This window comes from Apaloderma vittatum, unplaced genomic scaffold (assembly GCF_000703405.1).
Source record: "Apaloderma vittatum isolate BGI_N311 unplaced genomic scaffold, ASM70340v1 scaffold36, whole genome shotgun sequence".
NCBI lineage: Eukaryota > Metazoa > Chordata > Aves > Trogoniformes > Trogonidae > Apaloderma > Apaloderma vittatum.
This window is the reverse complement of record NW_009720980.1, coordinates 1-21,891: the sequence shown is the minus strand read 5'-3', so window position 1 is coordinate 21,891 and position 21,891 is coordinate 1. Positions and strand designations below refer to the sequence as shown.

Here is a 21,891-nt window from a genome sequence, read left to right as displayed (position 1 = left end):
TACAAAAAAAAAATATCATTTACTTCATATTGCTTGTTTTTTTAAACCAGAGATGTGTGATCCCTCGGACAGGTGCATTAGTGCATTTTCCGCTTGGAAAAATGACTCTGAGCTGAAGCTTCAGACCCCACATGTACTTCATCTCAGTCATTTGTTTTTTGGTTTTTTAAATAATCCATTTAAAAAGTCAGCAGATTCTTTTAAATAAATCAGCCAAGTGACTGGAAATCCCTGCAAAATATGAGGTAATCAGTGTGGCCTGGTAATTATGAAAATGTGGAAATGCATTTACTTCTGATTTTAATGTTTCGTGTTCGTAGAGTGCATATTCATAATGGTTGTAAAAAAGAAGTGGCTTTGGTAAAAATTTGTGTCATTATTTTGGCTTCTCTTTGTAGCCTTTTAGGAGAAGAAACTCTGTCCATTTAAAAAGTGCCAAATCACAGAGAATTATCTTCATAAGATTTCTTGAGTTTGTTCATCTGGTATTCGTCTGTGTATTTATTATTCTCCTTACTAATAAAGCTACTTCTGATTGCTGCTCTGTCTTATTAGAAAAATCTGGTTTTAATCAGTATTATGATTTAATTATGAATTATTAAGAAGAAACCTCTTTAGCTTGATTACTGCAGAGAATATCTAAGTTAGAATCAGAGCACTGTGTGGGCTGAAACAGACCTGGAAAAGGAAATATTTTTCCTAAGCTGGAGGTAGAAAACTCTAACAGTGTGTCTGGATAGCTGGAGGAATGAAAATGTCTCTCTTAAAACATTTTAAAAGGTCAGCTACACCTCCACACTATGAACTAATTATATAATCCTGTGTTGGCATGGATATTTTGTGACAGAAGCCTTGAAGATAAATGATTATTTTCAGTTACAAAAGAGAAGTAATTTAATTTTTTTCCTCTTCTGTTTTGTTCCAAAAGAAGATAAAATAATTTTCTAAGGAGAAATGGATGGTATATAAAACTATATGTTTTATTAACAGCTATTACTCTGCAATATATCATGTCCAAGGATGTGGCTCATTTGCAGTTTTAGAAATAGCATTTATTAAAGAAAACACACAAGAATTTTCTCCTTTAGGTTTTATTCTCATGAAACTGGGAAAGGACCAATATTAATAACCCGATGGGAGGGTTGTCATTCATCAGTTTGCCATTTTAAAGTACAGCGTGCGTAGGAGCCTGTGAATATAACATCGCAGGAATATTTGTGCTGTCTGATAAATTCAGCTGTGCCTCCACGTGTGATCACTGAGCACGGGTGTTTTAATTTTGAGGGACTTTGGTTAATGGAGGAAATCCTGTATAACAGCCTTTTACATTCTTTTTTACTATGTGTTTACTATAATGTGAATTAGGATCATGATGGTAATAGTAATGATTATTGAATTGTTATTGACTTTATTATTATTCTATGAGATCTTCCGCTCTTCTTGCAAGCAATGTGACAGTCTTGCCCTGACCTTTCTCTGAGGAAGGACTGGATGGGCTGAAGTGGTGTAACTCTGCTTTCCAGATCCCATTCCTGGCGGAGGGCATCCGGATCCACGGGGAGAAGGTGACGGAGGCGCTGCGGCCGTTCCACGAGCGAATGGAGGCTTGCTTCAGGCAGCTCAAAGACAAAGTAGAGAAACAGTATGGCGTCCGCGCTGTCGTAAGTTCTCTTCTAGCTTTGTGTTTCCTAAATCATAGAATCACAGAATCGTTTAGATTGGAAAAAACCTTTAAGGTCGTTGAGTCCAACCGTGAACCCAGCACTGCCAGGTCCACCACTAACCCATGTCCCTGAGCACCACATCTCCATGGCTTTTAAATACCTCCAGGGATGGAGACTCCACCACTGCCTGTGCCAGGGCTTGACAATCCTTTTGGTGAAGAAATTTTTCCTGGCATCCAATCTAAACCTCTCCTGGTGCAACTTGAGGCCATTTCCTATTGTCCTAATGCTTGTTACCTGGGAGAGGAGACTTTAAATTACAGGCAACTGGGTATTTCTATATTGTAATTCCAACCGATTATAAAAGCAGTGTTGATGCAGCATTGCCTCCTTCTTCTCAGTGGTCATCAGGTTATTAAATCCTGAGCAGATGGTATAAGAGGTGTTCAGAAAGCATTGGTACTTCAATTTTCTAGCATGGGGACAATTGCTAAATTGCCTGAATCTGTTCCATGAAAGTCAAGATAATTCTTCAATATTCTATTTTTAAGGAATTGGGTATAAAAAAGCCCAAAACTACTATAACATGATTTTTTCTAGAGCTGAACGTCACCTTTCCTTAGATGTAATTCCTTTTGAGATGTAAGGGCCGTGCTCCTCTACACGCTGTTGTACATACTCTGGCACCACCCTAAATGTAGACAGGCAATAAACGGATAGCTACTCCATAACAAGATTTACTAGTGCTTGAGTTCATGCTTTTGTCATTCCAACAAACTATTTTTAGTTTCTGCTTAATCTTTAAGGCACAGCCAAGAATCTGGGGATGTTTCCAGTGGGGTTTTGTTCTGCTCTTAATTCGAGCATCGCCTGTGGGGGAGGAGAAGCCAGCATACAGCTTCATAATTGAAAATATAGTTGATAATTCACTCAAAAGCCACATAGATTGGGTGCTATTAGATGAATCAGTTTTAAAAATGATTTAAAAATGCGAGATGCAAGTGGTTAGAGTTGCTCTAGGACTGGCTGTGCAGAGCTGATGTCCTAATAAAATATTGAAGGCTGCCAGGGTGAGCTTCATCTCTGTCTGTTGGTAGCCGTGACAGCGGTGTTATGAACAGGCTGTAATTTTTAGGTTTATTTGTGAAACGACAGCAGTACGTGAAACTTGGATATGCAGCACGTGTCCTCTCACTGCGCCAATAAATAAAGCACATGTACCATTTACCAGGGAAGAGCTATACGTCTTCTAACTCAGAGGTGCCATGGTGGCAGTGGAAGTGCCAGGAATTCTGGGCTCCCTCCCTGCCTTGCTGCAGAGGTTTTTAGCTGAACTTGGAATCGTTGGATCTATGTGCTGTTGTCTTGGTTTTGTTCAGGATGTGGAAGTGGGCTTCAAGCTGTAGCACCCAATTTTGAGAGGAAACTTTACTTCCAACAGAGCGAAAAGAGTGTGGTATCATCTAGGACAGTCCCCAAGTAGGACTCAAGTATATCCTGTACCAGAAACTATCTCCCACAGGAAAGGGCTGGTGTTAAAACTAAATGGCCTCAAGAAGTGCCGATACGTTTATTAAGATTGCACAAATCTTTATGATTGCACAGATCCACCTTCTGTCAGCAAAAGCCATCTAAACCCAAAAGAAATCACAGGCAGCCATTAATTAACGTTTAATTCCTGGGCCGTGGCACAGGAAAACCATCTTGCCAACCTGCACTTTGGACTGCTGTCTCATTTTCATCCCCAGCTTTCCCTGGAAGCAGATAAGGAGCTTGCACTGTAATCCCATGAACTGCTTTTTGATAAGAAAGCCAGTCAGCAGGTGAAGGATATGATATCAAATGGGAGGTGCCCGCCTGCAAGTGATTGATGGTGAAAATGCCAAATTGCATGATTGAGTCCTAGTTTTTGGAGGTGGTGGATCAATTCACATACATATCGAGGCAGATATTACTTCACAGGCTCAGATTTTGAAGGTTACCTCGGCAGCCATGAGGCCCAAAATATCTGTAGTTGTGGTTTTTGCCTTGTACCTGCAAACTCAGTGTAGAAAGGACAGTTGCACAGAGAGATCAAACAGAAAATAGGTCACTCTACATGTATTCTTCAAGAATAGCAGATGGCAACTCCATCACAATCTAATCCTTGATAAGGAAAGAAATAAAAGATTGATAAAAAGAAAATAAGAAATCGATAATTGCAAGTTCCCCAGTTTTACTTCTGCCCTTAAATGAGCAGCAGTCACTTAACTGATTCTGAAAAGAACGAAGCAACCAAGAGACTCCTGAACAGCCTTAAACCCAAACCCTCTTCATCCAGGTCTGAGCACGGTCACTAGTGCGTGACCATGTGACGTGCCAAGTGACGTTGTTCTCCGAGTGCTCAGAACCTCCGTGGAGTAGCACACACCAGTGAAGTATCCTGTCGTGTCTCATGACAGGCCTTCCTTCAGAGATTAATTTTCACTTGTGTCTGTAGCGATGACTTTTTTTTTCAATGGGAACAGGGAGATATTCCGTGGAACGTGCCAGCCTTTATGGAGTCCTTCGAAGTGATGTTTCCTTCGTAGTCCTTCAGATCCCATCTTCCTAATATGTTTAGGGAGAGAAAAGTTCAAATAGTAATTTATTCCCAAGGAGAAGGGGAATAATTGACATTAATGATACTTGCATGTCAGTCACTTCAGTAGTATACATTTACATCATCTGGGAGATGACTGGAAAGTCAGACGCAGGTGGTGTTATCGTTCTATTTTCACTCTACCCACCAAGTAAGAATTGTCAGGATTGATGGAGTTTTCTCTCTTCTGTCTTTCTTGTACAGGGCCAATTTACCAGTAGTTGACAGGGTGGAAAATATACCTGTAATTAAACAGCATGAGATCCTTATTTGTTGACTGAAGGAGTTCAATTATTTTATGCATATATCAGTTATTAATGACTAACAAAGCTTGTATAAATATTCAGAACTCTGAAATTGTCTGAAACAAAGAACCAGAATCTTTCATATATTTTCTTCTTAACCTAGATGCCACTCTGTAAATTGGCTCTATTGATGTAAAGTTCCTCCTAATGCATTTTTCCTCTTTTTTTTATTCTTTTTTTTTAAAAAAAAGCCTTTAATTTCATTTAAATACACTGACAGGGCAGTCACTTCAATTGCATAGACAGATTAAAAAAGTTATTTGTAAAAAGCTCCCTTTTTAAAGCTCAGATGTAAAAAAAAAACGTGTAAATACCATTGAAACAAATTATAGGAATATGTTTAAAATTGTGCATGTGCCTGTGAGGATCTAAATATTCTTCCTCGTCCTTTAAATTGATTTTCTTTAGGATTTGTTTTGTTGGCATTAAACACAGTGTGTAATTAAATAATAGAAAACTCTACCCAGAAGAAAAACCATCAAGCCTTTCCGCCTTACTTCTGGCTACCAGATGTCAGATATACTGTGATTTAAGGTGTAAGATCTTGTACCGCTTTATTGCAGCTTTCAAGTCTGGATGATAGACGAGGCAGTCGGCCACGGTCTATGGTGAGATCCTTCACAATGCCATCGTCTTCAAGACCCCTCTCGGTTGCGTCGGTGTCTTCCATCTCCTCCGACAGCACGCCTTCTCGACCCGGCTCGGATGGGTGCGTAAGAAATACTCATCCCGGGCTTATCTCTGTAAAGCGTGATTTGGTGTGCACATCTGATGATCACGGGGCTGGAACATCTCTCCTACAAGGACAGCCGGCTGAACATGAGCCAGCAGTGGGACCAGGGAGACCAGAAGGCCAACGGCATCTTGGCCTGGATCAGCAATGGTGTTGTCAGCAGGAGCAGGGAGGTGATTGTCCCCCTGTTCTTGGCTTTGGTGAGGCCTCATCTCGAGTGCTGTGTCCAGTTTGGGGCCCCTCGCTACAAGAGGGACACTGAGGTGCTGGAGAGGGCACAGAGTTGGGCTGCCAAGCTGGGAAAGGATTTGGAGCATGTATGGTACAAGGAACAGCTGAGGGGTCTGGGGCTGTTCAACCTGGAGAAGAGGAGATTGAGGGGAGACCTCATCACTCTCTGCAGCTCCCTGACAGGAGGTTGTAGCCAGGCGGGGGTTGGTCTGTTCTCCCCAGTGGCAAGTGATGGGATGAGGGGAAATGGATTTAAATTGCGCCAGGGGAGGTTCAGGTTGGATATTAGGAAGAGTTTCTGTACTGAGAGGGTTGTCAGCCATTGGAACAGGCTGCCCAGGGGGGGGGTTGGGGCGCCATCCCTGGAGGTGTTTAAGAGAAGGGTGGATGGCTTCATGGTGTTGGTAGGACCGGGAAAAGGTTGTACTCAATGATCTTGAAGGTCTCTTGCAACCGAAACTGTTCTGTGATTCTGTGACAGGCTGAGAGAGTTGGGCTTGTTCAGCCTGGAGAAGAGAAGGCTCCAGGGAGACCTTACAGCGCCTCCCAGTGCCTGAAAGGGGCCTACGAAAAGACTGGGGAGGGACTTTATACAAAGGCCCCTAGTAACAGGATGAAGGTAATGGTTTTAAACTAGAGCAGGGTAAATTGAGACTAGACATTAGGAAAAAGTTCTTCACTGTGAGGGTGGTGAGGCTCTGGCACAGAGAAGCTGTGACAGCCCCCTCCTTGGAAGTGCTCAAGGCCAGGTTGGAGGGAGCTTGGAGCAACATGGGCTGGTGGGAGGTGTCCTTGCTCAGGGCAGATCTTAAAGTCTCTTCCAACCCAAACCTTTCCATGATGTGATTCTATGTTCTGTAGGGTTTGAGGATTGTTACCACCCTGCTGCAGATCTCAGTGCTGCCGTGGTACCACTCCTGATCCAACTGACCTCTCCCGCATGGCAGTGTGACATTTGTTGGATCTCACAAGAAGCTGTGGGATGTTTTGGTTGTATCTTTCCCCAGCATATTTATTCCAGATTTGGTTCATCCTGATACCCCACAAACATTAATGTGTCACAACAGTGTGAGTAACTAGTTGTGGAGTGGGGATGGTTTTTTCAAGTGACAGCCTAATATTGGCTGAAAAAAACCAAATCTATATAGACATTTATCTCAAGATTCATTACTTATCCTTTTTTAAACCAAGATAAATATAATGCTCTTCTTGCTCCTCTTTCAAAATTAAACAAACCCCTCTAAGCATGCAAAGAAAAAACCCACACCCAACCAAACAGACAAACAGGAGATAAATTATGCCCTTGTGAGCTATTTCAAGTGCAGTAGTTCAGAAAGGATCTTTTGCAAAGTCGATGATGAGATGTGTGCTCAGCCGGCCCCGTCGTGATAAACAGGTGGAGCTCGGGAGAAGGAAGGGATTAGCTAACTGCTCAATCATTTCGTCTCACTTCTGCTGCCAGAGGAAAAGCTGCTTATGGCAAGACTGTACTTCAAGACTTATCAAGATATTTCACATGAGAACGGGGAATTCTGTTGATAAGCCCTGTCTCACAGTCACATCCCTCAAAAGAACGAAACAATCTGTTTTCTGCCTGGGCTTTCCATGCAGTCTCAGAAGTCCCTTCTCCCTCTTCCTCCCCCCAGGCATTCCCGTAATCCAGAAACTCGGTGTTCGACCAAGGCATCAGCTTTTTTAAAGCCTCCTGAAGGGCTGCTGGCTTACAGAGATGTGCTCGAAACGTTCGTGTCCCTTGTGCACCTTCAGAGGGAGTTACTACCTGACTAGAAAGTAAAAGCATCAAGTAAAATTAAGTAGAGAACCTGAGAACCAACATGATACTTACCTCGATTACAAACAGTTTATTTACCCATTGGGAAGAACAGCAAACAGGACAATTCAGCTCTGATTATGTTACCCTCTATAACATTTACGTAGTGAGTCATATTGATACAAGTGGAGGACAGCAGAGATAATAATGTGATTTTGCCTAATTCATTCATGAAATTTGTCTCGGGATAACTACCATCCCAGGTTAATGGGCACCTTACGTATTTTTCTTTCTCACTGGATGCTATTTTCTTAAATTTCACCTTTCAATCCCGGCTTTGTTGTACTAGGTGTCACTTAGCAGTTTTGGAGGATCTCATGAGTCTACTCAGTATGTATATTAAAATAAAGCCTCGCAAAAATCACAGCGCACCTCAGCTCCTGCTCCGAGCAATACAGCTGGAGTACATGTGAGGAAAATCCAGTGATCAGTTATCATCACTGAGAAGACCTGGAAAAAAAAGAAATACTTAGTTGCTTCATCAGTGGAGCCGGAGAATAAAAATAATCAGATGTAAATAATACAATGAAATACCTCAGAAATTCAAATGACAGTAAAAATCATGTGATTGGCCTGTCGCTACTAACTTGGCAGAAATTCACTCACGTACCTACCACAGTCAGTTTGGTTTATGGTCAGTTGTCCTCTTCTGCTTTTCATTTCCCTCTTTCTCATATCTTAATTCTGAGATTAGTGATGAAGCTGAGAAAAAAGAAAGAAAAAATAGTTAAAAACAGAGCCTTTCCTAGATCACCCAACTTGCATTTTATACCATCTCCTGCTTTTGCAGCATTTATACAGTAAAAACTCAAAGCAGGCATTGACATGGTACATGTTTTACAAGTCCCAGCTCTGGGTATAAATAAAACTCTGACTTTAAAAAAAGGGCCTTGGGTTTATTCACTGCTTAAAATGGGATTTAGGAGTACAAATCTGAGCACTACCCAGCAGTGGATGGGTGTGGTTTTTGTAATTTGATCATTTGTGACCTCCCCTTAATATCTGACAGTCTCATTATTGACTAGAGTATGATTTCAGTAGTTTGTTTAGTTTGTAATATAAAATAAATTATAAAATATTTTGCCTACCTAACGAGCTTTGTAGCTTGTTAAGAGCAAAATATTTTTATAACTTTTATTTAAACTAGTCATTAAAAAATAGGAGAGATTCCTTTAAATTACTGAGTGGAAATTAGGTAAAAAGAGTTCCAATATTACTTAGAATAGTACTTTCTCTACAAAAATAAAAACTCCTCATTGAACCCCTAAAGATTTTTTCCCTTTGTAGCCAGAAAAAAAAGTAGCCATGGACTGTAAAAATTGCAGAACCGATGGTAGTACTCTATCAGCCTTGCCTGTATTCACACACTTGGAGGATTCCAGGTGGGAAAATACATCTGCTTTTTGGAAACCAACCTTGCCCATCGCTGTTACCTGACCCATTTGTCGGTCTTGAGTTTATCTGTAATACCAGACCAAGGAAGCCCAGCCCCCCTGGCTGCCCCTCGCCAGGGCAGCGCTGTAGGAGAGCAGAGGTGGGATCTGTGAGTATGTGTGTGCACGCACGAATGGATTTGTGGATCTGTATCCTCATACGTGGAAAAGCAAACGTTTGTAGACACGTCGTTACCACAGCGTCCGTCACAGAATCTAGAATGGCTGAGGTTGGAAGGGACCTTAGAGATCACAGAATCACAGAATGTTGGGAGTTGGAAGGGACCTCAAAAGATCATCTAGTCCAGCCCCCTGCCAGAGCAGGGTCACCCAGAGCAGGTCACACAGGAACGTGTCCAGGTGGGTTTGAAAGTCTTCAGAGAAGGAGACTCCACACCCTCCCTGGGCAGCCTGGGCCAGGGCTCCGGCATCCTCACAGGGAAAAAGTGTCTCACCCAACCCCCTGCCATGGGCAGGGACGCTTCTCAACTAGCCCAGATTGCTCATGGCCTCATCCAATGTGGCCTTGAACATCTCCAGGGAAGAGGCAGCCACAGCTTCTCTGGACGATCTATTCCAGAGTCTTGCCACGCTTGCAGTGAAGAAATTTTTCCAATCCAAATCTGTTCTCCTTCAACTTAAATCCATCTCCCCTTGTCCTGTCGCCGGACACTCTTGTCAAAGTCCCTCCCCAGCCTCCCTGTGGGTCCCTTCAGGCACTGCAGGCAGGGATAAGGTGCCCCCAGAGTCTTCTCTTCTCCAGCTGAACAGCCCCAGCTCCCTCAGCCTGTCCTCCCAGCAGAGCTGCTCCAGCCCCTGGGTCCGCTTTGTGGCCTCCTCTGGACTCGTCCCAACAGCTCCATGTCCCTCTCAAGGTGGGGACACCAGAACCGGATGCAGGATTCGAGGTGGGGTCTCACCAGAGCAGAGCAAAGGGGGAGAATCCCCTCTCCTGCCCTGCTGGCCACACTCCTCTGGATGCCGCTCAGGACAGGGTTGGCTTCTGGGCTGCATGAGTGCCTGGCCGGCTCGTGCTGAACTTCTCATCTATCAACACCCCCAAGTCCTTCTCTTCAGGGCTGCTCTCAACCCACTCTGTGCCCAGGTTGTATTTGTGCCTGGGATTGGCCAGACCCATGTGCAGGACCTTGCATTTTGACTTGTTGAACCTCCTGCAGTTTGCACTGGCCCATTTCTCCAGCCTATCAAGGTCCCTCTGGATGGCAGCCCTGCCCTCAAGCGAGTCCACCACCCCACACAGCTTGGTGTCATCAGCAAACTTGCTGAGGGTGCACTCAGTGCTGTTGTCCATGTCGCTGACAAAGATGTTGAACAGCCCTGGACCCAGAACAGACCCCTGAGGAACACCGCTTGTCACTGGTTTCCACGTGGTCATTGAGCCGTTGACCACAACTGTTTGAGTTCCCATCCCTTGGAGGCATTTGTGAGTTGTGTGTACTTAGTGCTTAGGGACATGCTTTGGTGAAGGACTTGTCAGTGTTGAGTTGATGGTTGGACTTGATGATCAGTGTTAGGTGAATGGTTGGTTGATAGTCTTAAAGGTCTTTTCCAATCTGGGCAGTTCTGTGATTCTGTAATGGTGCTTGGGTCTGTGTTTTAACTTCTGTACCTCATGCTTTTGGGCAGTGTGTCGGTGTTCCCTTTGCACGCTGTGAAAAGGGGCTGTCATTTTGGTGCGTTACAAGGATTAGCAAGCGTTGTGTGTCATGCACGTTCAACAGAAAATCGCAACACAATCAGCTGTAATTTCTTCTCTGGGGAATAAATGCATCCCCTTTCCCCAAAGCCTGGGAGAAACTTGGGGACTTGGCTATTTTTATTCAAGAAGCCCTTAAAACCATTCATAGAGTCATGGACTGCCTTCAAGGTGCAGGGGCAGGCAGAAACTCCTTTTTTTTGTGTAGCTGTAAACCAGTGAATTTACTACGGAGGAGAGAACCAGGCAGTGCCGGTTGTTCAGCAGTTCTGCAGTAAATTTTACTGTAAGACAATTATGATTGTTATGACCTGCCCCCTCTTTTTCTCTCTAATGAGTTTTCCTGGATTAGCAAAGCATCGTTAACTCAAAGTGAGACTTTGGGAAATATGTAAATGAAAATCAGGTGGTTTGAAAACTATATTTTATTGATCTAAGCAACAACAATTTTCTTTAGGTTTGTGCTGGAGCCCCTCCTGCCAAAAAAGATGCATTCTAGGTCTCAAGATAAATTGGACAAGGATGACCTAGATAAAGATAAGAAGGAAAAGAAGAAGGAGAAAAGGAACAGCAAGCATCAAGAGATATTTGATAAAGAATTTAAATCCACTGATATTTCTCTGCAGCAGTCTGAAGCAGTGATCCTTTCAGAAACGGTAACTTTATTATCAAGTAATGCTTTATTTAATTCTGAGCACTGTTCTTTCTCTTTTTGAATAAAAATGTTGATTTTTACGATTTAAATTATTTTTAGACCAAAAATAACTCTTAAGGGAATATGCTGTGTTGTTTATATATGTGATAATGAATCAAAGATAGAGATTTTATTTACAGTGCAAAAAAAGTCATGGTATCGCACATGAAAATCTTATCAAAAGCTATGAATGGCTATTTGGTAAAAGGAACAGATGGTATATCCTAAGTAAAAAAAATGCTACCATTTTAGCAGCCTTTTGAATTTATGATTCCCACTAGATCGTGATGGGTTTCCTCATATTTCAGCTGACTACTGCAAGACACTTTTTGGTGGAAATGTTACAAGGTCATTTCGTGCATGGCAGTTACGTATTCTTGAAAGACTATTTTGAGCAGAAAATCGTAAGCACTTCCACTGCTGGCTGTGTGTAAGAATATTAACTACAAGGCATATCTCTCTTAAGCCTTCTCTTCTTGGTGTATATTTAATTCACTGAAACTGTCCTAAAGGCTTAAGTAACTTGAGAAGTTTTAGCTCTGAAATTGAAAGCAAAGTTGTTTTAAGCTGGAGCAGGGAGGGCGTGAACTAACCGTAACCTCCAAATCTCTGCCTTGGACTCCTGTTTTCAGGCCAATAGTTTAAAACTTGCCCTCCAGAAATAAATGTAATGTTCTTTTAAAGATTTGCACAAGTGCTGGTAGAGCCAACTTTTAGCTCAGCAAGGTCTTTCGTTGGTGGCTGTGTCATTTACGTGGAATTTGTGGAGTGATTTCTGTCTGACATGTGATGACTAGATCCTCTAAGTCGTTCTCTTTGGTATTTGTAGCGGAATATTACTCAGGTGTTCAGCTGTAGTTCCTCTGTTTTCTGGATTTCCTTTTCCATCCAGAGCTGAGCTAATCTCTCAAATGTGTCTTCTGACATCTTGGAATATCAGAGTTGTGTTGTCTGATATGGCTGTAGGTCCAGTATTAGCTCAGGGGGAAAAAAAAAAAAAATCCCTTTTGTTTGTCTCAGACTTTTCACCTGAACTCCTTTGAAGCCAATGAGTTTGTCCACTGAGTTTAGTAAGTTTGGAATCAGCCCTGGTTTATTTAAATGGAGATTCCTCCTGCCAAAGCCAGCCAGGTGAGCATCATTAGAGTGTTTTCAGACAGGAACTACATTTTGCATAGATTTCCATAAATCTCTTTTTTTTGACACAGTGCATTCAACTCTGGACATACTAAGCACACTGCAGCAGTCAAATTTTGACTAAACCTGATCATGGCAGAGATTGGAATGACCGTGCTGTGGCACGCCTGCTGCACCTCTCATGTGATATTCTCTCTAACTCTGGCAGCAATTACATTGCACAAACCAATTAGTAGTAAATAATGCAGGATCCAGAACAGATCCATGTGTAAGTGTATTGATGCATCCTTCCGTCGTGAAAGCAAACCACTGGTAAGAACTACCTGTTCATGGTGAGTGAAGAATAATTTAGGGTAGGAGCATTACCAGGCAACAGATAATTATGTGTGACCATGTGTGCAGGGGGTGAATATCTGAAACTGGACTTTTGAGCTGCCCAGCACAAGCTGCAACTGGCGTGGGCTGGTATTTGAAGCACGATGACACGTGGATGAACCAGAAGTGACACACACCGAGTCCTCCTGTTAAAAACTAGACATGAGACAGAGCCAGAGGTTAAGAGGCTGATCACATGCTGTGCTTCTGCACACAGATTATTTTGAGGTATCCCCGTATCTAAATCCATCCTGGGCTCTCATTTACACCATCTCACCCATGGCAATATCAAGCATGGTTTTTCCAGGCTGCTGCTGTGTGTCCTGCAGCATCGCCTTAGAGCAGACTTCATAGAATCATAGAACAATTTCAACTGGAAGAGAACTTCAAGACCATCGACTCCAACCTTTATCTCAGCCTTATCAACACCGCTAAACTATGTCCTTGAACGCAACATCCACCCATCTCTTAAACCCCTCCAGGGATGACGACTCAACCCCCTCCCTGGGCAGCCTGTTCCAGTGCCTGACAACCCTCTAGTAAAGAAATTCTTCCTCATATCCAACCTGAACCTCCCCTGGCGCAACTTCAGGCCATTTTCCCTCCTCCTATCACTTGCCACTGGGGAGAACAGACCAATCCCCCTCGCTACAACCTCCTGTCAGGTAGCTGTAGAGGGTGATGAGTTCTCCCCTCAGTCTCCTTTTCTCCAGATTAAACAGCTCCAGACCACTCAGCTGCTCCTCGTATGACACATGCTCCAAATCCTTTCCCAGCTTGGCAGCCCAACTCTGTGCCTTCTCCAGCACTTCAACACTCGGTTTGTTCATGAGAGCATCATGCAAGATGTGTCAAAAGTTTTTGAAGTCTCACATCGAGGGTCCACCCCATCATTCTTACCTACAGAGCCTCCTGAGAAGAAAGAAGGTCTTGACCAATCTGATGTTGACAAATCCCAAGGTGGCTCTTACTCTTCCATCTCTTTTCTTGAGGGTACTTATAAATTGTCATTGTGCTGAAGAAAAGCATGTCTTCTGCCGTAACACCTCCAAATGTTTAAGAAATCAGAATGAAGAATCACCAAATAACTGAAATCTCATAACTGAATTAGTGATGGCACAAGTGAGTTCTAAAATTCTCAACAGAAGGGATCCAGCAACTGTAATAAAATCTAGTAACTCATAGTAGTTTATTGCTAAAATTTCACTTTAAATCTTTCATTTTCAGTCTAATCTGGATTCTGGTTTTTTTGGAAAACCAATCCTTAACTTTTCCCCTCTCCATTTCATCATCCTCTTTTTTTAAGCTAACAAACTTGTCTTCTTCCAAGTTCCCAGTGCAAGAGAAATCAAAATGCCTTTTGCTTCATAAAACACAGCAGTAGCAGTGCTTTGGGAGCAATTTCAACTTAAAAAGGGAACTTGCACACGGTGCAGCCCACAGCAGTAGAACAATGGAAAAGCTGAATTTTTACCCACAAAAGATAACAATTTCCCTTTTATGTCATTAATAGGGGACATATGTCTCCAGAGTGCAAAAATTTCAAGACAAGACAAATTTTATCTTCCAACTGCTTGACATTATCTGTATGAAATTCCTGAAGACAGCAGTGGGAATTGTATCAACCACTCTTGTAAACTAATCTCAGAAGCGTTTCCTCTATTTCACGGACAAGAAAAAATGAACCAGACTAACACTAAGCATTAAAAATTGACTTGGTCGGTTTGGAGCTCTTAAAGTAGTTTGCGGATACTTTAAAAGGGAGAGTTTTTCTCTCACCAGTCAACTCCTTCTGGTATTATTGATCTGTGGATTTTGAGAAGCTCAGAGTAACTGTAAGTAACTAATTCTGACATTTAATTTCCCTCCCTCTCTATAACCAGGGGAATATTAGTCATACCAGTCATGCACTGAAAGCTCTTGACTGGGAAGAGTGGAAAACTTGAGTCAAACCATGTTGGCTCTGCTCATTTCTGCTCCTTGCATGACAAATAGGCATATGCCTTGAAGGGGTATCGTGTCCTCCTTTCCAGCCAGCATTTGCATTTTTCCACTCGTAAGCAATCTTCTCCGATGGCCAAGACCTCTCTCTCGGAGATGAAAGTAACCTTCCAGTGGCATCAACCAGCTCTCCAGTATCTTTGGACACCTCCCATCTGACCCTCCTGGATTTGTGCACATCCAACTGACTGAGCTGCTCCTAAATAAAATTTTCTTCATCCAGAGCTAATGTTCTTCTCCACCAAGCTCTCGTAGTCTGTTTGGGGATGTGGGAGATGTGAGTGCAAGCTTTTTTTTTTAATGATAGTGTCTAATGAAATGAGTGTTCCCATCATTGGACTTTCTTGTCTAAGAACTTTTTTTTTTCAATCAAATGAGTCGTCATGGGAGAGTGTGGGAAGACTATAAAACTGCGGAATTACTTCACGGGGCTTTTACATTTTCTTTAAAAAGGAACGTTCGGAGGCTGTTTTGTGTAGTTGTAGGGCTTAAATACTTTCTTCCAAATTTCACTGTAACTCGTAATGGATTTATTGACTGATCAAAACCCAAGCCCTAATTACAGAGATCTTGTACTGCTGCAATCTTATCAGAAGATAAATCAAGCACTTTGGTATGCGGAGATGATCAGTAATGTCTTTATAGTTTTCTAGAGATTGATATCTCCTTTGAAGTATCGCATAAACTTCTTTAACATAAATTCTCATTGTTAGTCCTTTGATTCCATGAGCTGATAGCAAACCTAACACTGAAGCCAGGTAATTAACAGACCACTCGAAAGCTTGTGTTAGAAATCAGAATAACAGGCTGTACATTTTATTGATTCGGTGGCATGTAACATCACTCACTATTGATCTTGCTTTTGTTAGCCTCAAAAAAATTTGCAATTTCATTCATTATGGATTAGTGGTCTCCAAAGAGTTCATATTCCCCAGCAGAACCGTGATTTATGTGAAGCTTTAAGAGGACCAAACTTGTCAATCACAGAAGTTGTTAAAATTTGTTTGAGAAAAGTAGCTGCAGACCAGGCTAACTTGAGAACTTGATTCTAGTTGTTGGGTTTTCTCTTCATTCTGTCATTGCAGCTTTCTTAATTTACCCTATTTATTTTTTTTTATAATTATATGCCTCGGAGAGAGTGATTAATTTGCTTTTCCCTTCCAATAAAAATATGTTTTAAAAGATCTTGAGAGAAGAAACCTTTTCAGTTTTTAGGACTTGAATTTTAGTATCAGGCAAATTTCTGAAAGATTACCCTGCGGTCTTGATGAACTTTCAAAAAGAAGTCACATAGTTTATGGTCATTCATTTCTTACAGAAGGCACAGTCTTTTATGCAAACCTTTTTTTGGGTTTGTTTTCTGACAATAAAAGGACAAACTCGTACCTCATTTTAGATTTCTCCTTCACAACATACTTTTTTAAAAAAAAAACGTTGTGAAATGACAAAATCCTTCCAAAAAGCATGAATTGCTGCTGGCATTTTCTGTTTTGTCCTAATGCAACACCTTGGATGTAATTCCCCTCTTAACTTCAGGCTGCTACTCCGTTTTCTGTGATCTCCTGGAAATAAAAAATTCCTTTTTTTCACTGCAATTACTAGAAATATGGGAGCGAGTGGATGGGTGACAAACAGCAGAGCTCAGAATTAAACTCAATAAAAGGAATCGCCTTAACAAAAGCATTAGTCGCCCATCAGGTTACAAGTATCATTTCAAGGGTTGTGATGGAAAACTTTAATGGACTATGAAGCAGCCAGAGCAAAACGATAGGGATGTTTCAGTGAATTAAATATAAGCACAAACAGGCACCATTAAGAAAGTGTTTCTGGACACATGATGTCTTCTTCAGAAGAGTGTTTGTTTGTGCAAATAATTAAAGAAATAAATTGTAAAAGGCGAGTAGAGCCACATGAGAAGCAGGACAAGATTTTGAGAGCTGTATAGTCTTGCGTAAGGATATGGACTTCTTCAGCTATTATTCAGCGAGTGTTTGGGGAAGTGGCTCATTGCTTCAGAAAAATCTGCTGGGCTGCGGAAAGGTGTGTGCATTAAGTGTCGTTGTGATGCCTGAGGAGAAGGGAAGAACATTTGGAGCTGCGAAATACTGCATTAAATCAGAAGTGTTGTATGTTATTATTGCCCTCGTACTGTTTAGGAGGGTGGTGGGGAAAACGCAGCAGTCACAAGGTGTGCTGCTCAGTGACAGCATATAATCTTTTACTGTCTCGCTGGTTTTGTCCCCGTGCAGATCAGCCCGCTAAGACCGCAGAGACCAAAAAGCCAAGTCATAAACGTCATTTCAAGTGAAAGACGTTTCTCCGTCTCTCCATCACCTCCCAACTCCCAGTTGACGCCCCCCCCAATAACTCCACGGACAAAACTTTCTTTCAGCATACAGTCCAGTAAGTCTTTAATTTTAACTACGTTTTTCTTCTGAGTTCTCGGGACTTAGTCACTTTGCCATCGCCATGGGATTGCGTGCAGGAATAAAAGCCTTCCTCTTACCTTCACACTCCTTGTGTTTGCCAACAAAAGTTATTCTAACATTTTACTAAAGCAAGCAAAACGGTTGCATTGAAAAGCTCACTTTTTCAAGTAATCATTAACAATTACTTAAGTATAGAGTAACTGTCAAAAATCAGTGTTGTCCTTGATTGTATATTGGATTTGGGATATTTTGGGGCATAAAGCCTAGAAAAATAATCTTTTAATGCAGTTGTAACTTAAAAGAACTTTTGTTTGCTACGTAGTGAGTGCAGGCCAGAAGGGAAAAAATAATCAGCCTTTCTGATGTATTTCTGTTTGACATTGACGTCTATCTCTCAGTTATTTTCTTCTGGAAACCCTACTGCAGAACTGTGTGCAATATAACAGATCTTTCTTTTTTTCCAAAAACAGAATTAGTCAGAGTTTTCAGTTGCTAAAACGATCTCTTTGCTACAGAGACCCAAATGCTAGTACAATAGTCAAGAGTTCAGTGTTAGGAAAGAAGATAGGTGGATCAGTTTTAAGAAAAATATCTTATTTGATCAACATCACTCTTCTCTTTATTTGTTTTTTACCACTTAAAACCTTTTCCCATAAATAGTGGGTGTTTTGGAAACTTCTTGTGGCCAGATACACGCCACCTGTGAGCAGGAGTGTGTTTATTCTAGAAATCAATACCAACAGAATTGTCTTCTAAAAGACATGGGCCTTTGTTTTAATGATTTGAAATGGTTGATTGCAAATATGTGGAAGAGGGATAAACAAGTGCAAATCAATGCAGTGTTTCCTCTGCATAGTCAGACACCCAAAATAACTATTTTCATAACTGTGAACTCTCCTTTCTTTGCAATGTTGTTCACCAAAAACTGGAAATATAGAGGACTATATATACTCCTCCAAAAAAGAATACTCTTGGAATTGGGTTATTTCTTGACATGTACATTTTATTAAAACTAATTTGATCTCTCTTTTTTTTAAAAGTATCTGAAGCTGTATCTGATTCTGAGAATGTGTTTATGTGCTGGAGATGTATGAGTGTTCTGTAAAGTAGGTTCAACATTGCAAAATTCATAGGACTTGCCCTTAACCGTTTGAGGAATCAAAATGATAAAAATTTTAGGAATTCCAAGGAATTTAGGAATTCCAAGGAAGTTACTTCAGTGCACAGATTGGCTAAATGCAATTAATGGGTTACCTGGCAATAGTACTTGCTTGTTAGCTGGCAGTTTTGGAGAATAGAGTGTCAACTTTGGTCATTAGTTTACAATGAAAAAAAAAGTCATCTAACTGATCTCCTGCCAGCTCATTCTCAGTGGCACATGTCCAATAAGGAATAAGTACTCAAACCATACTAGTCTGATGAAACACCTTGAATAAGAAGAATAAACCAGAAATTATGAGTAATTATTTGTGCAGTGACTGAGTTAGTGAGGTGTAGTTTGGCTGAACTGAGCCGGAGAGAATTGATAGATCTGTAGCAAATAGATCTTCTTGAACAATGCCTGAAAATGACTGAAATCTGTGTTTGATACCTGTTTCTGCAGTAGGGAAGATGACTCCTGGATTTCATGAAACTATGTGAGTCATGAGCTAGTTGGGGTAAATAGTTTTTTTCATTCTAGAATATCGTTGTTCTACTACATAATTTGCCAGACTGAATGCAAATATGTTGTCGATGTGTATTTTGAACTGTTCACGTGGGTGTAAATGCTCTGTAGATGTTTTTACATGAGTTACTGCTGACTTGCAAAAGGATGAAGTTGTGGAGGTGCCACGTACAGGCACGCAGAGAGGGCTCCAGAAAATCAGAGCTGCCACAGGGGCTGGGGAATGGAGGGAAAGGGACAGAAGCAGAGTAGGACACAGTTGCATAGAGAGTTGGTGACCATCCAGGTTGTTCAGGGTATTGCAGATGCTAAAGTAGAATTACCTCCACACCTTGTTTCCTTACAGCTCTAGTGAAAACATTGCTCACCTGCCCTTCCATGGATCTTCCAAATGTTGGCCTTAGAGAAACAAAGGGTTTCTGTAATTGCTGACAAAATTTGTCTTAGCTATCTTCTTGGTACCACCTGTTAGTCTACATGCAGTGGCCTAAATGAAGTTAGTAGATAGAGTAATATCATGTAAGATACAAAGGTGAAATGGTCAGGATGGTTAAATTTGCTTTATCTTTGGGTAATAGTGTGTTATTACACTTATTTTCAGTTTCCAGCTAAGGAATGCATATAAAGAGACCTAAAAACGTTTACAGTAATTACCAAAAGAAGGTTTCTCTTTCTGAAGCAGGATTCAAGGTTCTGCTGAAGTTACAACTCCACAAAGAAAATGCCAGTTTCCAAACACCTCCCAGTATTTTCCTAAACCGCATGGGATAAAAACCACAAATATATAGGTAGGAAGATAGATAGATAGATAGATAGATAGATAGATAGATAGATAGATAGATAGATAGACAGACAGATAGACAGACAGACAGATAGATAGGTAGGTAGATGTGGATGAGACATGCAGGATGCAGTTACATGTTTACTGAGCTTAGCAGAAGTAGATTCTGATGGAGATATTTAAAGGAAAGTATTATGAACGTTTGGGGAATGGAGAAATCCTCTATGTGTAGGAAAGGAAGGATGAAAAACAAGAGCAGTGGAAAATTATGAGAAATTCAGGTCCTGGAGGACAGACAGCATTTTTCAGCATTTTCAGTTTGAAGTCACAGGATGGAAAATATTCTTCTTCCTGGCGCAGTTGAAAGTTCAAGGGAAAGGATGAAGAGTAAAATTACAGTTTTCAGTGACAAATCAATACAACCACCTTACAGTTAAATTGTGTTAGTGAGAGGCTGTTTTAGAGAACAATAAAAGAACATTTTTTGTAAGATATTGATAGGATCCTTGCAATAAAAATATCTGCATAAACAAGTCCTCCACTTGTTTCACAAATCACCCCAATAAGGTACTAATAACCTTTTTTCATTTCCTAAATGACAACACTTGGTTAATTTATCAAAAGTAAATTAAGTTTCTTATCTCGTAGAGCTCACAGTGGGTTTTGCCTGTGTTAAAATGACTGAATTGCCCTGAAATACACCGTGGGTGGATTTCTGCACAAAAACCTGTGTATCACTCAGGCCTCTATAAACTTTATTGTCCCTCAGGCTATTTGCCTTTACAGCACGTACCTGCTAGGATTTATCTGCTTAAGAAAAGGGAACTTTCTACCCAGCAAACAGTAATAATAAATGTTTTGTGCTTTCTCGTGCATGATTTTATTCACTCAACAACTAATGACTGCTCATTTATTATAGTTACCTGGAGTTTGAAAGTTTTGGAGAGAGATGTAGCTAATTATAGGCTTTCGTTTGTGCATTTCATTAACCAAAAGCCTTTGTTTTACATGGGGAAAGTAAATAAAGCTTAGCTCGATTGTATTTTCTCAGTGCACTTACCAAAACTTCTATTGTGTCTTAATGTACAAGGTGAAAATGCAGAGCTTACAGCTGAGAAAATTATGTTTGCTAAGCCATGACTATTTTGGCGTGAAATCTGAAGTAAAAAATTATTTTCTGTTACAAAGAGGGGATCGTTCAAGTACTTCGAGCATATCCTAAAAATTCGCCCGATGTGACTCCACGGTGCATACTTCCCGTCGACGCGGGGGTTGGTTCATTTGTTCTGCTTTCCTTTAAAATCCTTCATTAGATGAGCTGCAGATAATTGTAGAGGCAGGGAAGAGCAGACAAATATATCGCCTGCGCAGCGCTGTCGCAGCGTCGGTGCCCCGAGAATTGGCGTGGGCTGGATCTTGGGAATCCATTCGGTTACTGCAAGAGTTAACTCCCTGTTGGTCTTTACAGATCTGGAGCTGAATGGTATGTCCAGCTCCGACATTCCCGACATTCCTCCTCCTCTGCCTCTCAAAGGAAGCATGGCCGATTATGGAAACCTCATGGAAAGTCAAGACTTGATCAGCCCGACCACCTCCCCCCCTGCCCATCAAAGGGTGAGTCCCAGCGAAGACGATCGATCGTTTTCTTCGGTTGGCTTTGCTTTCCTACCTGGAACAATCCGCAGCGGGATGTAAGCCCGCTCGTGGACGTGTCAGCACATCCAGAGATTTCTGCAGTTGCAAACAACCTTCCTGAGGGGAGGTTGGATTCATTCCGGTGGAGAAGACTGAGGGAAATGAAGTTAGCTGTGTTGGCAAGGGCCCTTTAACCAACAGGATGTAGTCCCAGCAGCAAATTAGGTTTAATAACCTTTCAGTCCTGTCTCAGGAAAGGAAATAAAACACATACCTGACATCTTTCCTTTCTAGAGCTCTTTTCTGTCAAAATTCAATTGCCACTTGTTTCCTAGAGGCAAACACATGTGCCTCCTTTGAGGGAAGGAGCTCAAAATCGCTCTTCATCATCAACAGGGCTTTCAGCTTTCTGAAGAAAATACACTTTTTCAACTTTGTTTCCTGTATCCTGGAAGCCTTTAAAAATAATTTGATCCTTTTCTTTACAGAATCACTTTTGAAAAGGGACATTTATTTTCTTTTTGAAGAAAAAAGAAATATGTTTGAAGAGGTGTGATAGCTTGACCTTGGCTGGACACCACGTGCCCACCAAAATTGTTCCAGCACTGCTCTCCTCAGCTGGACAGGGGAGAGAAAATA

At 41.4% G+C, this 21,891-nt stretch overlaps 1 protein-coding gene across 1 annotated transcript in view; it reads left to right on the top strand.

The window, feature by feature from the left end:
- LOC104275254 (dedicator of cytokinesis protein 1-like) overlaps window positions 1-21,231 on the top strand; it is a gene marked incomplete at both ends in the record, with an annotated part of 34,437 nt that extends 13,206 nt beyond the window's left edge. The window contains 5 exons of the mRNA XM_009871168.1: window positions 1,524-1,661; window positions 5,153-5,298; window positions 10,992-11,190; window positions 16,991-17,144; window positions 21,086-21,231. Of these exons, the coding sequence (XP_009869470.1) occupies window positions 1,524-1,661; window positions 5,153-5,298; window positions 10,992-11,190; window positions 16,991-17,144; window positions 21,086-21,231 (783 nt within the window). The remainder of the gene's footprint in view (window positions 1-1,523; window positions 1,662-5,152; window positions 5,299-10,991; window positions 11,191-16,990; window positions 17,145-21,085) is intronic.
- Between the last annotated feature and the right edge of the window lie 660 nt (window positions 21,232-21,891).